The following is a 15,749-nucleotide window of genomic DNA, read 5'->3' as shown; positions in this document are numbered from 1 at the left end:
AAAAAGCAAATAAGCAAAGTTATTTGTTAATTTTTTATTAAACCAGAACTTTCTGCTTCTGGCAAACAATTAACAGAAGATCCCTTAAGGGAGACCAAAGGAAAAAAAAATATTTAAAATTCCATTGGCTTTATTTTGGGTTCAGGGATTTAAACCATAGTCAGAAACAGCAGAATGATCCAGTAGTTATACCTTTCACTGACTGTAAAGGAAGCAATGTCTAAGTAGGGTAGACAAATAAGTTCTTTGCTATGTTACCCAAAGAACCACAAAAAATATCAGAAGCAGAAATACGTTTGCATGATATTTAATTTTCCAGCTCTTAACAGGTGCAGAATTCTCAGGCCAGAGAAGCCTAAACAGACCTGTCTGGAGAAAACAGAAGGGCAGGAGTAGGTTGTCAATGTGTTGCTGTTTCTGAACTGAATTTACTATATATATTAACAGGAATCTGAAGAGGACTGACAGAACAAAAGAGACTCAATACTCATTGAGGTACTGGAAGATTTTTCAGGAGACTAGAGAAAAGGGAGTGCTGCAACATTTATCTAAGATTTGTTTATTTTGCTTGACTCTAATAACCCTTCTATTTAAGGTCAGTGATGGGCAGTTTGTTCCTAGTGCAGCAGGCAATAGGTTGGTGTCGTGTTCGGCTGCCCGTGGTTGTAACTAAGAGATTCTGTACCATGTCTTCTCAAAGACTTTGGATGTCTCCTCCTGCATCTCTACTACAGCCACTGTCTGTCCCAGACAGATTATTACTAGGACCTGGGCCTTCCAATTCTCCTCCACGGGTCTTGTCTGCAGGTAGCCGGCAGCTCATAGGACACCTACACAAAGAGCTGATTCAGGTAAGGACTATACTTCCAACTTCTCCTAAGATCAGCAGGATTCCTCCATCAATTTCTAGTCACTGCTTTGTAACCTAGAGATACCACACTGAGATATGTTTATTTACTCAATATTAAATTGATTTTTATTTTAATAAAGCTCATATGCTCTTAATTATTTTTTTAAAATTTGATTTATATGCCGCCCTTCTCCGGAGACTCAGGGCGGCTTACAATGCATTAAGCAATAGCCTTCATACTTTTGTATATTTATACAAAGTCAGCTTATTGCCCCCACAAACTGGGTCCTCAATTTACTTACCTTAGAAAGGATGGAAGGCTGAGTCAACCTTGAGCCTGGTGAGATTCGAACTTCTAGTAATTGCAGACAGCTGGTGTTAATCACAATGCTATCAGTCTGCTGAGCCACCAGGCCCTGTATGTAAAAATGTAAATTAAATTAAAAATTAAAATGTAAATAAAATTACATTTTATTTATTGTATTGATTAAGCCAAAAACCAGCTAATGGCAAATAAAACAGGTGGAGTTTTTAAAATGAAATTTTTGATAATTTTTCAGAGCTTTATTGAGAACAGCCTCATATGATTTTGTTTAATTTGGATATTCTGAGTAACAGTTTACAAATCTTCAGGAAAAACAGCTCTTTAAATAGATTCAAAAACTGCTGCTGAGATCTTGTAATCTTCATTCTTCCATATGTCAGTGAAAAAAAAAAATCCCTTTCAGTTCTGTTGCCTGGGAAGGGTTGTACAATTCAAGTTAAAAATCTATAATCTCTCAGATAATCTGGATATAATCTTTTTATGGATGATGTGTTGTTGATATGTTTTGTATTGATGTCTCCTGAAATGTAATCCCATGTAATCTTAAATCATCAGGCACCTTCTTCCATACTATAATTGCAACTTTGATTGAATTCTAACATTTGTTATTACCTCTCATAGTAAAACAGAATTACTGCTTATTGTAAAAAGAGAACAACCAATAGGCTATTTGATGAAAAGAAATACAGAGTGAAGAATAAGACTTAACATCTGGTTGCAACTTGCATCATTATATTGTATCTCAGCTTTTCTAGCCTCTTTTTCTACCGTCTCATCCTGGAACCTAGTTGCTAAATGGCTCAAGTCTAGAGAAATTTATCAGCACAATTTCAGAATTATTTCAACCTCTTTGTTCTACAGTATGTCTGATCTGATCAATGATCAGAAAAATTATAAAAACTTGTATCAGTAAAACAAGGCTGAGTCATCTTTGCATCATTGGTCATATCACTTTCATTGCAGCTATACAGGAGCACAAACCCTAACCTTAAGGGAATATTTTAGGTTTTAAAGCAGCTGAACATAAAACCTATTTGTTCTGTCAGGATAAAGGGGGAAAGGGGGAAAATATAACTGTTAACAAAATTCCTTGGAAACACAGTATAATTGTTGTAAGCCATCCAGAGTTGTGCTTTAAGATGGGAGATGGTATAAATCTTAAAGAGAAAATAAGCTGTATTGGTTCAATTTTCCACAGAGTCACATGGCACTAGAATGGAGAAAGTTGTTGTAGGATTATTAATTTCAGAGACATTTTGACGACAGTTCAGTTTCTTCTACCTATTGACTTTTTTTCCTTAAAGCAAAGTATGTTTAAAACAAATACCTTTTAGTTGATATAACAATATTAGTTAGTTTCTCCTATGCATGTTACTCTCAGATGTAAATACATTAAACTATCTCTGAGGGGAGAAAGCTTATTACTTTTTTTTCCTCTCAGATAATGGATGATATCAAGGTGGGAATCCAGTATATATTCCAGACACAGAACCCTCTCACACTGGCTATCAGTGGCACAGGCCACTGTGCAATGGAAGCCGCCTTCCTGAATTTGGTGGAACAGGGAGACAAAGTCTTAGTAGCTGTGAATGGAATTTGGGGAGAACGAGCAACCGACATTGCAAGCAGACTTGGTATGAACTTGGGAGCCTCTTGTTATATATTTAATAGCCAGCTTCTTTACTGCTAGATGTAAACTGACATTTCTTTCCATTTTTCTATTGAACCATATAATTTACTCTCAGATGCCAAATGGCTGCATTTCAGAGAACAACCATTACAGCAATTTAGGCTGCAATCTTAAATCCCCATTTACTTTGAGCATACTTCTAGTCACAGCCATTCTGTGAAAAATCCTTCTGTGTCTCTGATGTGTACCATGATGTCAATTTATGTTTTTACAATCTCACTACCCTGTTTCCCCCAAAATAAGACACCCCTGATAATAAACCCAATCAGACTTTTGAGTGCGTGGCAATAAGGCCAAGCACTTATTTCAGGGTTCAAAAGAAATATAAGACAGGATCTTATTTTCAGGGAAACAAGGTACATCCAACAAGTTGTTGCTGCATTAGTCCCATATAAATCACATTAAGGGGAGCATAAAGGTATGGATGGAGCTGAGCATTTCTTCATTAAAAGGCATGATTAGTTGATTAAGTTATAAATGATTCATTATTTTATTAATTTGTTAAATTATTTCTTTTATTTTTTTACTTTATGATTATTTTAAGAATGGAACAGGTAATAATGACTTATTCAGTAAACCATGGTTAAAACAAATAATGGCTTACTATGTATGTATGGACCCATACAATGTCAGAGTAATTCGTAAGAGATTTATTGTGGCACAAAAATCCATACACTAAAACAGGTTTCCCCAGCTTTGTCTTGTAGATACACTGGGCTACGTCTCCTTTATAGTTGGGGAAATCTGGGATTAAAGATTATAGGGTGGCACACATGAAGCACAAACAGCAATACTGTAAATCGTATGTATATAAAGCAAAAACAAATTTCACATCTAATTTCAACTATCCAAGTGTAATGAAATATAATTTACATTACACTTGGATAAGCCATAACACTTTTAAGAAATACAAAGAATGAGAATTTTAATAACTTCACAATATCAGTAATAGGTATATTATTACATTGTTTTCTTGTAATGTATTACCCTAACTAGACTGTAGTTCTTTTGGAATAAACTGGGTTTGGCCAGGTAAGGGTCAAACTGTCCAAGAGGCCATTCTTGCAGTTACCACTTGCATGAACAACTTAAACGAGCTATTTAAAAAGAACACAAACAAATCAGCATGTTGATGCAAAAGATAGGCTGAATCATATGTTCCTTGGGGAGGTCCAGACCCATATCAAAAGCCCAATCCACAGGTTCAAGAAAAACTTCCATTGCCTTGAATTGGATCATTTCTTCTGATGCAGATCCACAAATGTAATAATCTGAATTACCATCACAGCAGAGGGCATACAGTTAAATTCCTCCCCTATTCCATGCCAGGATCTTGATCAGTGATACCATTTGATAAAATCCATCAATGCAATTATTTTATTATATTCATATATAAAATACCAGTAAGTAATAAAATTTAAGTTATCACCATATATCTGAGAAAGTGAGAAAACCATAAATCTATTAACTTTCAATGGTACAGTGGCTGCATATGTGCTTTGCTTCCAGTAAGCATCATTGTGAAATTCCAATTGAGATAGATTCCCGTCTAATACCCTGAAGAACTGCTGATCAGAGTACTTAACTCTGAAACACATGAAATAGTCTATTTTTGAAAAACTTCATTATTGATTCAATCCTCTAATTGTGTCATTCAATTTTTTAGAGTAAGAACTTGGATTGGATTAGAATTCTTGATGGAATAACATTAAGATTACTGTAAGACTCTATGCCTTTTTTCTTTATGTATACTGAGAGCATATGCACCAAGACAAATTCCTTGTGTGTCCAATCACACTTGGCCAATAAAAAATTCTATTCTATTCTTAATTCAGAATAAAGTCTTTTTGCCTTTTTAATAATCAGTGAGACATTTTAATAATTAAATGCTCTCCCCCTCCCCAATGCCATGTTTAATTATAGTTTATGTTGAAAGGTCCCATGGAATCTAGCTGGACTTTGACAAGCCAGTGCTATGTATTCAAGTTAATATATGACTCGAAGCAAACAGTGAGTCTAAAAGTTGGGTGTGCTTTTCTACTGAAATGTGAAGTGATTATAGTCTTCTTGTTACTCAGGAATGCTAATCCAGTCCAAATTCTTAATCTCAAAGGCTGAATTACACAATTAGTAGATTGAACCAGTCATACAAATCATTGTAGCACAAGTTTGCAAGGTTTGCCAAGAAATATTTTGTGTTCATTTGTCACATTAGCATGCCTATCTAAAGCTCGCTGTTTAAGAAAAAGTTTTTTATTCAGGAAAATCCAATCTCATTAACTTGGAATTTCTCAAGGGATATAAATAGGCAATTTTTTTTCCTTCAGTTCATAATAAAATGGATTCCAATAAAATGAAGGGATTTGTCAATACTTTGTTATGTGATATGAAACACATGCTTTGTTTACTTTTTTTCTAAGCGTTAATATTTTTCTAAAGTTTCTGCTTCTTCCTTTGCTTTTAATTCCATATTATTATTATGCTTATATCTTTTACTCCCTATAGGAGCTGAAGTACATCAATTGGTAAAGGCTCCGGGTGAATATTTTACTTTAGAAGAAATAGAAAGGGTGAGTTGTGGGCAAGTACCAAAAGTATATTATTTATTGAAATGAATTCATCCATTTGGATGTACCAGGGACAACTCATAGAAATTCATCTTCTTACCAGAAACATGCTATTGACTTTTTTCTTTGCATGTTTTTTTTTCTTTTTCTCTTTATGTGCCACATAGGGCTTGATGCAGCATTCTCCCTTTTTATTTTTCATCACACATGGAGAATCATCCACTGGAGTAGTTCAGCCACTGGATGGCCTAGGAGACCTCTGTCACAGGTCAGTGAAAGAAGGAAAGTCAACCCCATTGGTTTTAGAACAAAAATAATAGGGCTGCTACCTATAGATGGAAATTATTCTGGGAGGTACTGTAAACATATTGCATATGATTGCCATTCAAAACAAAAGTATTTCAGCTAGATGTTTGGCTTCGACAATAAAACAGAAACAGAAATCATACTACAAATTGGACTACAAGGAGTATAATAGTGATGCATATTGATTGCCTTGTAGGCTACTTCAAGGTAGCTTACAAGTTAGAGAGTAAAATAGTAAAATGATAGTAAAAAAAAAAAAAAGATGAGCCAAAGAAACAATAATACATACAGCACACAGTGTATATATTAATGTGCAGAAAAGATAATGCAACCATACATCAAATGAGATAATGGTCAGATTCTTTTATGGCTAGCACTTGTGCTTTTTAAAATTCAGCTTCTAAAACTCTTGGTCATAAAACCTGTACCATGATAATTTATGTTGTTATTGAATTTCAGTGAACTGGCCTAACAAGGAAAGATGGCTTGACATTTAAGATGTATTTACTGTATATATAGTGCATCCATATGATTAATTAAGAATAACTGTGTTATTATAAAGGCTTTGAGAAACATAATAATAAAGCACAGAAAGACAGTTTTGGGGTCCTTGGTGCTCTCTGAGCTTGGTTGTTTTCTTGAAGACATTTCATTACCAAACTATTACTGAAAAGGTACCTCTAGGAAGTAAACAAAATGACAAATGGACAAAATTTCACTTTTACAAGATTGTCTCAAGTACATAGAAATAAGAACAGTTTTACTTTTAACTACAAAAGCTATGGTACAACAAACAGGCAAGCTATGACAAGGAAAGATAGATTCGGAGAATGCTTCATTTTTCTCCTCCATTTACTTTTTGTTACAAATTGCAACTGTTTGCTCAGATAGAAGTATACTTTTCAAAGTTGCTCAACTGTATGGAGGAAGAATATGGAAGTCTTGTAACTTTTCTTCCATGAGTAATAAAATAATCCTGGGAAAGTGAGTTTCAGTCAACACGCCCCCCCGCCCCCTCCAGCCAACATTGCTCAAGAGACAAAAGTTAACAGCTTTCCAATATTTAACTATGAAGCACATCCAAACGAAATCTGCTAAACGTATAATTTAAATTCTACCAATTTTTATTTAAAAGTCAGTGATAATCATTTGTAGATCACCAATATGGCTCTTACAGCATCACTAGCTGGCCTCTAAAAATTAATGTTTTAATTTTTTTTCAATTAAAATGGCTGAGATTCTACCAGATCTGTATTCAGTTGTGAGTTTTCAAACTTTCATTTTAAAAAACATTGAAAACAATTCATTTTTTAAAACTGGAACCGGCAACATCATGTAAAATCGTATAATATTGCTCCCTTTGTAGAAAAATAGTTGATCCCTGATATATTCTTTCATCATTGTTTTAGATATAATTGCTTACTACTGGTAGATGCTGTGGCATCATTAGGTGGCACTCCAATACTTATGGATCAGCAAGGTGAGCAAGATTCAGCAATCTGTCCTTGCAGCATGAACGTTTGTTTCTATTCTATAGCGTTAATTTCTGGATTTTTCTAAAATGTAGAACTGAATTTTATTTCTAAAGTTCTTAACCAGATTTAATTGATCAATCATTTTTAGCGAAAGTTCATACTAGAGGATAAATGTGAATTTGCTCAGAATATATTTTGGGCATGAACTCTTTTAATTGTGCAGTAACACTAGCAGAAAGAGTTTCAAAGGAAATATCACAGGAGACAATTCTATTTTAAATTATAGCGATGGTATATGAAAATCCATGAAGATCCCCAAACTGTTTCCAAAGCTCTTCCATTTCCTAACCAGTCCTCTGCTTCTAATTGGGGAGCTACTGCTTAACAAGGCAAATAACCCCACTTCATGAGAAAGATGTCCACTTCATGAGGAAGTCCCACTGTTATCATGTGGTCCATAAGGCATTTTCCTGCAACCACTGTAATGTAGTTATTAAAGTATTGGCCTAGATAGAACTAGGAAGATCCAGAGACAAACCTACCATTAGCTACTGAATAACTTCTGGGCAATCAATCTCCCTTCTGCCAATTTGCTTCAAAGGGATCAAATGAAGAAAAATCCCCCTATAAGTCCCCTTGAACTTTTAGAGGCAGGATATAAATCTAACAAAACGTTGCCCTTGGGCCAAAATACAGATTCTTCTCAGGATACCTTGCAAAGAGTGATAAGTAAATCTAAAACTAAGTAAATCTTAAACTAATGTTCAGGTAACCCCTAGAGGTTCAGTCACTGGGAGTGAAGGAAACGGATGGTTAAAGATCATGCTAGCTGGATTGATCGAAATGGCTACTGACTATACTACACAGGGTTGTCAGGTTGGGGAAAACATACCAGTAACTACCATATATAGACCAAAAAGAGTGTCCCCCCTCAAAGAGTCTGGGGGATTATATTATTTTTTAAAGTGCTCCTAGACCTTTGTGGGAAAGATGGGATAGCTAAACCAGTTTGTGTAGTAATGCATGCCACATAATACTCTATATAAAATGAACACAGCATTCCAACAAATCAATTTCACATTGAATTCTAAAATTAGCTACAAAATGCTGGTAGAGGCAAAAGAAAGTAGAAAGCAAAAAACCAAGGGTTTTCATGGTAAATTTATTTCCTGTATTAATAACAGTGATACAAATGAAAAAGCTCCTAACAAATTTTCTTATTAAATGCACAGGTATTGACATTCTGTATACTGGCTCCCAGAAAGTTTTAAGTGCACCACCTGGTGCTTCTCCCATTTCTTTCAGCAACAGAGCCAGGTAAGGAGATTTGTCTATGAGATATATTATTTTCAAGTGCTGTATCTTTCTGGGACAAGACATAAGTACACTAAATAAGAGAAACAAGAAAATATTTATTTCTTGATATCCATTGAGCACAAAAATGTATTAAAAACACAAATGCCAGAACTGAACATATCTGGAAGGCAGCACCATGCAGAAAGCTAGAGAAAACTTCCTCAGAGCTTAATACAAAAATAAAAGATAATCAGCAGCTTCCACAGCAATATGTCCAACCTATTCTACAAGAATTATGCTACAACAGAATATCTTATTGCAACATGGTGACACAGAACCTATTGTGAAAAAAGAACTAGTTTGGTGTAGTGGTTTAAGGCAGCGTTCCCCAACCTTTGCGACATGGCGGGCAGGCTGAGGGGGGGGAGAGGGAAACTAGGCCATGTGAGTGGCAGGCTGGCACACACATGCAACCTTTGTGCAAGTAGTGGGCCAATAGGCACTCGCTTGAGTGCTGCAGGCCTGCCGCTTGCACAAGTTGAGCTGTGAACATGCATGCACGCACTCCAGCCAGTCACTTACATGGCCCAATTGCAAATAGGCAACAGTCCAGTAGTGGTCTGCGGCTCAGGGGTTGGGTATGGTTGGTTTACAGCATCAGGGTAGAAACTAGGAGACCATGAGTCTCTCAGCCCCAGGAAAGAGGCAATGGCAAATTCATTGGTCTTAGTATCTAAATCTCTGAGAGTCCAAACATCATGTGTTTTTGTAAACCTTAAGCAAACATTTTACCAATTGCAATTAACCAAGTACCTCAGTACACAAAATATTGTATCTGAAAATCTCAGGAGGTATAGTAGGCACATTCTGCTATTTGATTGCATTGATTCTGTTTCCAAGACTGTCACACATTTTAGCAGTTGCAGGCAGGTCTACAATTTCTGACTTTAACTTGCATGGTTGCTTCCACTGAATAATAATACTATGCTTCAAACCATCCTGGGAAAGTGTATTGCATACAAGTACACACATAACATATAGATGTAAGTATATTCATTCATTTTAAAATATTCAGACAGCTTTTGCTTCCTGAATTACCAAGGTCTACTCAAGAATTTATTTTATTTGTATCCCACCTTTATTACTTTTACAAATAACTCAAGGTGCTGAACACATCCAACACCCCTTTCTCCTTCTATTTTCCCCACAACCTCAACCCTTGGAGGTGGCCTGGGCTGAGAAATAGTGACTGGCCCAAGTCCCTATGCGGAGTTCGCAGCAGATATTTTTTCTTTGCGCCCTAGGAGAGAAACATCTGTCGCTACCTAGGATTGAACTCTCAACCTTCCAAGCAGAAGGCGAGCATCTTCATCACTAGGCCACCATGCCACTCAGCACAAAGAATACACTATGAACCATTTAAAAATAAATAACTGATAGACAATGGCTCCACTTTGAAGGGGGATTTCCTGAAGTGCTAATCAAAAATGTTCATCTTGCCAGAAAGAAGATTCATACTCGGAAGACAAAGCCAACTTCCTTTTACTTGGATGTGGAAGAGCTATCTACATATTGGGGCTGTGATGGTAATCCAAGAAAGTGAGCATTTATACAACTCTTCTACTTCGCTCTTGAGAAAATGGCTTTCTTGTTTCCTGGAACTGGTCTGGGAATTCATGTTATGCTGCCAAATGAGAAAATGTTAAACAATACCAGCATTTTGATTAGTTAGTCCTTGACTTACAATAGTTCGTTTAGAGATCATTCAGTTACAATGGCAGTGAAAAAAGTGATTTATGACCATTTTTTCAGTTATCACCTCTGCAGCATTCCCATGATCATGTGATCAAAATTCAGATGCTTCGCAACTGGTTCATATTTATGACCATTGTTGTGCCCCAAGGTTATGTGATCACCTTCTGCAACCTTCTGACAAAGTCAGTTGGGAAGCCAGATTCAGTTAAGGCAAGAAAGGTTTTAAAATGGGACTATACTCATTTAACAAATGTCTCGCTTAACATAAATGTTAGGCTTAATTGTGGTCATAAATCAAGGACTACTTGTATATCTGTGAAAATGCAGGAAATGACTTTGTAGAGGTAAACAATCAAATGTTTTGATCACTCAGTCCTACCTTTCTTCTCATTTTCAAAGCAGTCTCCCTTATTGTTTTGCCTTGAAAGTATGCAAGTTGCATGACTCAGCTTTAAATTTTTAATTCTTAAATTATGATTCTTGGAGTGTTCTTATGGCTATAGAAGCTCTGTACAGAAGATGAATTTTGGTCAAGCAACCCAACCTACTTTAGAGGGCAATTGCCATGGGAAAAGTGGAAGTAAGAGTGCTATGTGAATAATCTCAAAATTTTGAAGGAGAGGCAGAATATAAATCTAATGAAAAAATTCACGAACAAAGAAGGAAATATCAGTTTTTGATATTTTATATATTTTGTGACTTTATATATTTAACTAACTTAGATTGTTCTACTCTCATTTCTGATCTTTTTTTAAAATTAAAACTGGCAGCAGAAAAGATTATAACTGGAATCTGTTCATTTGTTTCTGTATAAGCTAAATGTATTATATGCGGGTTTTTTTTTTACAGATATCATCATACTGCACCTATTAACACATTCTTTTGCTTGCGAGAAGCTTTGGCAATTTTTGCAGAAAAGGTTAGTTGCTGCAGACACTTTATAATATTGAAAATAGCATGTTTTAAAAAAGAAAATTTTACTATTTTATACACACACTAGTAATGGGTTCCACTTACCTTTGCTACCGATTCAGAATTGGGAGCACGCATGTGCGCTTGCTTTGCTCGTGTGCGGTGCTTCTGCGCATGCGCACAACCTTCTATGCATGCGTAGAGCATCCATGATGACATCCAGGTGGGTGGGCGGAGCCTCTCGCTGCCGCCACTACCAGTTCGCCCACCGACGCACACGCACACATTGGTATTACATTATAAATCAGCAACATACTTAAATCCACTTAAATGGGCAGTTCAAGCTGGTGGTTATAGAAGACACAGTGACCAAGTCCCTTGGGTGTTCCAATGTGGGATTCCCCAGGGTTTGGTCATCTCCTTCATATTATTTAACATCTATATGAAACTGCTGGAATAAGTTATCATTTGGTTCAGGATAAGGTATCATAAATATGCAGGTGATACCAGTTCACATCCCCGACCTGGGTTGAGCTGGAGAGACTCTGGAAATCTTGAACTGACACCCAGAAGCTATATATCTGAATATGGCAGTTATATTAGGTAATGACTTGCCAAAATAGAATCTATCTCTTTTGTGAACATTTAGGGTCAGTTAAGGTTCATCAGGGCAGGGTTGGAAATGCTGCAAATGTTTGGAAGCTGTTATTTCTGTCAAATTTTTATTACCGGTAAGTACTGGCTGAATGGGTATTTTGAGTCTGTAAACAATAGTACATAAATATTAAGTATGTATTCAAATATGTAGAAAGATGTTATGCTTAACTCTGTACTATGGAGGCTGTTTTACCTACTGCTCACTTACAGAATTTGACCAGAGGTGCTTGCATTTTTTTGAACAAATGTGTTCAAAAAAACACATTTGGCTACTGTTTTCCCAATCATGCTGTTCTGAAAGAAAATGGCTAGAATTATAATTGTTTATGACACAATAATCCAGGCAAAATTATGTCCATCACATTCCCAAGATTGGAGGTTTAACTGAACAAAATGCATAACATATATTTGCAGGTTTCTTAAACTTTATTTTTTTATATATAGGAAAATAAATATTTTCGTTTTCTACACAGGGACTAGAAACCTCCTGGAATCTTCATAAAGAAAATAGCCTCTACCTCTGTGCAGGACTGCAGAAGTTAGGTTTCAAACTCTTTGTGAAAGAACCAGTAAGAATGAAATTAATCATGAATGTAGAATATGGATCAAACTAATTACTCATTATAAAGTTTTATATGGGAAAGACTGTTTAGGGTAAATTTGGATAACTGAGCAAATAGGAAATATTGATTGCTACAAAGACAGAATAAAAAAAGGGAATCAGAATTAAATCCTTGCCTTCAATACTGTTTTTACCCACACTTGTTTACATAGACTTTAAGCCAGGAGAGATCATACTGGAGGTATGAATACTTATTCTGCTTTCATATCTTGAAAATAATGTTTTGTATAGTGGCAAAACCTGATCCAAAAGTATATAAATATACACAATTTTCTGAATTTATCCATTCATTAATAGATAATTGGTTACTTTTGCTAAGAGGCTTCTCAAATAATGAGTGTGGGAGAGGCACAAGGCCAGAACTAAAGAATAAATTTCCTTTTAATACTATTTATACAATTTCTGTTAAATTATGGAGATAAAGTGTTATTCAAATACCCAAACCACCTGAAAGGCTCTTTTGCTTTCTTTCTCTTCCAAGGATGCAAGACTTCCAACAGTCAACACTATCTTTGTGCCCGAGGGGTATGACTGGAAAGAAATAACTGAATATATTATGAAAAATCATGAGATTGAGGTGTCTGGAGGCCTGGGTCCTTCAGCAGGCAAGGTAAATACAGGCTCATGGGGAGAAAATAAGTGAAATAGATGTGGCTCCTGGTTCTTGAAGCATGCTTAATAAAGGTTGTATCAAACAGATTGAATTAATTACGAATTATATAGCCCAAAGATTTAACATTAATGGTAGGGTAAAGGCTGTAATTTCATCTTGTCTGTGAAAAACTGGTATGTTCTTTAGAATATAGCCACCTTTCTGAAGTTGAGGTTTTCTCTGTAAACAATGAAGAACCTTAAAGCATATTACCTGAAACCAGGGGTGGGATTCAGAAATTTTAGCAACCGGTTCTCTGCCCGGTTGCTGGGTGGGTGTGGCCATGGTGGGCGTGACCTACTCAGCCCCCTGCACCACTGGGGGGGAAGCTTTTTGCTCTCCCCCGACTCCGGAGGCTTTCCTTGAGGCTCCGGGAGGGCGAAAACAGCCTCCCCCGATTCCAAAGGCCCTCTGGAGGACGGAAACAGGCCCGTTTCTGAACTTCGGGTAGGCCCATCTTTCGCCCTCCCAGAGCCTCCGTGTGGGACCTGCACTTACCTGGCATCCAAAATGGGCTGCATGGAGACTCCTGGGACAGGCGGGGTCAACCAGTCCTTGCAACAACTGGGTTACTGAACTAGATTAAAATTAACATCTGGTTTGCCCGAACCGGTCCAAACCAGCTGAATCCCACCCCTGCCTGAAACCATTTCTCTGTGAAGTAAAAAAGTCTCAAAGATGATTATCTAATAATAAATATCTAATAATCTTTAGTCTGTATGAAACAGTGTGGTTTTTTTCATCAGGTTCTTCGCATTGGACTGATGGGCTACAACTCCACTAAACCCAATGTTGACAGAGTCCTTCATGCCATGGGAGAGGCCCTCCAGCACTGTCTCAAGAACAAACTCTGAGTTCTTTCTACTTTCTCATTCTTCAAGAGAGCACAGATAATTAATCAAAGTACTGGAGAGGTTTTCTGCACAAGTTTATTAATTGTATAATTCAAAAATACATGTAGCCACAGCTCACATTTTACACAAAGATAAAACGTTTTCATTTCAATTAATTTTTACTAATATAATCAAATTATATGCAAACTACTACGTGGGATTTGGCTTGCTCTTTTGCATTTCTTCACCGAATGTATAGTCTTGTGCAAAGTGGCTAAAGTTTACATTATACACACTTTGGATAGCATGCAGGTGTATCTATACCAACTTTTATTTTTCCTAAAATAGCTTCCTGTTTCTGATTGTGACACTGCCTCGTCTAAACTCGAGTAAATTATTCAATTCTGGAAACTGTTGTGCATACAATACTGACATTCACCTGTTTTAGCTGTAAGTTATAAGTATGGAAAGCCACCATTATGACAGAGTAAGTGACACCAATTGAATTAACTTGAAAAGATAACTTGGAAATTGTCTGCCCAGCAAGACACTCACTCTCAGAAAACAAATTAAGTCTGAATCACTTAGTAGTTCATTCACCGTATCACCTCCTTCTTCTAGACAACTATATGGTATTTGTCATAGTATTTTTTAAAAAAATATTTTAAAGAGTATCTAAATATTCAAAAGTAAAAGAACTTGGGGGTGAAAAATTATGATAAATAGCATCCAGCAAACTTACTACCATCAGATAACATTCCATATAAATTACAACAAAATGCTGCCAAACGAAGAATATTTTTCATTTATCAAACATGGTTTTTTACTGAACAGCATCAACTTATACATAAAAAAAAAAAATCCAAAATTTTTTGAAAGAATAAAAGGGCATAGTTTTCCTTGAAATCTTGGTAACTACTGAAATTGAAATTTATGATTAGTGACCAGCAAATTAACTAAAATTAAAACAAACTGTACACAGAAGCCTGCTCAAAATACAGTAAGAGCAATAAAATCACCAAATGGACGTGCCAGTTAAAATTTTCAAAAAAGAGAAACTAAGCAAAATGAAATAAAATAAAGACAAGCATAAAGATTTCTTAGTGACAGCATTACAAGATTAAATCACCTTGACCTTTCTTATGGCAACAGCTACTGATAAAAACATAGCAGTCTGTTCATAATCTCAGGATTCTGGTCTGGGAACAGAAAATGTGCCATGTTCCCTCATGGAAAACAGATCTCTACTAAAGGATAGTACAGACACAATAGTATGTAAGTTGATAGAAAGAACAGTGAAGAAATATATACCTCATTCTGACCACGGGGCCAATTTCTCTCAATGAATGAAATTTTATGAAATCTGGGATCCTATATTGCCCTGAAGCAAGCCAAAGAAAAGGCTCTGTAGTGTGCTGAGTAGGATAGACTGAACAGGGTGTCCACAGGTCAAGAAGAAACTCATTCCTGTAGATTGTCTGTAGCGCTCAAGTCTGTCTGATATGTGATGAAGATTCTTTGATGAACCTTGGCTTTCATTTTCTCTAGGTGTAGAAGTAGCAAAAAGCAGATACAAAGGTTGCAGTTACACAGATGAGCTAAGATACTTACCATCCATCTTGATGCACAGTCTTCAAGAAGAATTAGTGGGGCTAATGGATCATGAAAAAAATAAGTTTGTAGTCATATTTGGGTGTTGTTGTTGTTGTTGTTTTTTTTTGCAAGTGTGGAAGCAGGTTGTCATACTTTTTTCTGGGATGTTCTTTTCAAATTCCCATCTTAGAATTTTATGCATGGTGTATAGCATTT

At 36.1% G+C, this 15,749-nt stretch overlaps 1 protein-coding gene across 1 annotated transcript; it reads left to right on the top strand.

Moving 5' to 3' along the window:
- Nucleotides 1-609: 609 nt before the first annotated feature.
- On the top strand, nucleotides 610-14,350 carry AGXT (alanine--glyoxylate aminotransferase). The gene is made up of 11 exons (XM_070945856.1): nucleotides 610-851; nucleotides 2,617-2,809; nucleotides 5,371-5,435; nucleotides 5,600-5,700; nucleotides 7,148-7,218; nucleotides 8,446-8,530; nucleotides 10,013-10,108; nucleotides 11,114-11,183; nucleotides 12,307-12,402; nucleotides 12,937-13,065; nucleotides 13,854-14,350. Exons 1-11 carry the CDS (start codon nucleotides 687-689, stop codon nucleotides 13,959-13,961), a joined length of 1,179 nt encoding a protein of 392 aa, XP_070801957.1. The 5' UTR covers nucleotides 610-686; the 3' UTR covers nucleotides 13,962-14,350.
- The last annotated feature ends 1,399 nt before the right edge of the window (nucleotides 14,351-15,749 follow it).

This window comes from Pituophis catenifer, unplaced genomic scaffold, assembly GCF_029215685.1.
Source record: "Pituophis catenifer annectens isolate HBS135680 unplaced genomic scaffold, rPitCat1.0.hap2 SCAF_6, whole genome shotgun sequence".
NCBI classification, from domain to species: Eukaryota; Metazoa; Chordata; class Lepidosauria; order Squamata; family Colubridae; genus Pituophis; species Pituophis catenifer.
This window is presented reverse-complemented; position numbering and strand designations above follow the sequence as displayed.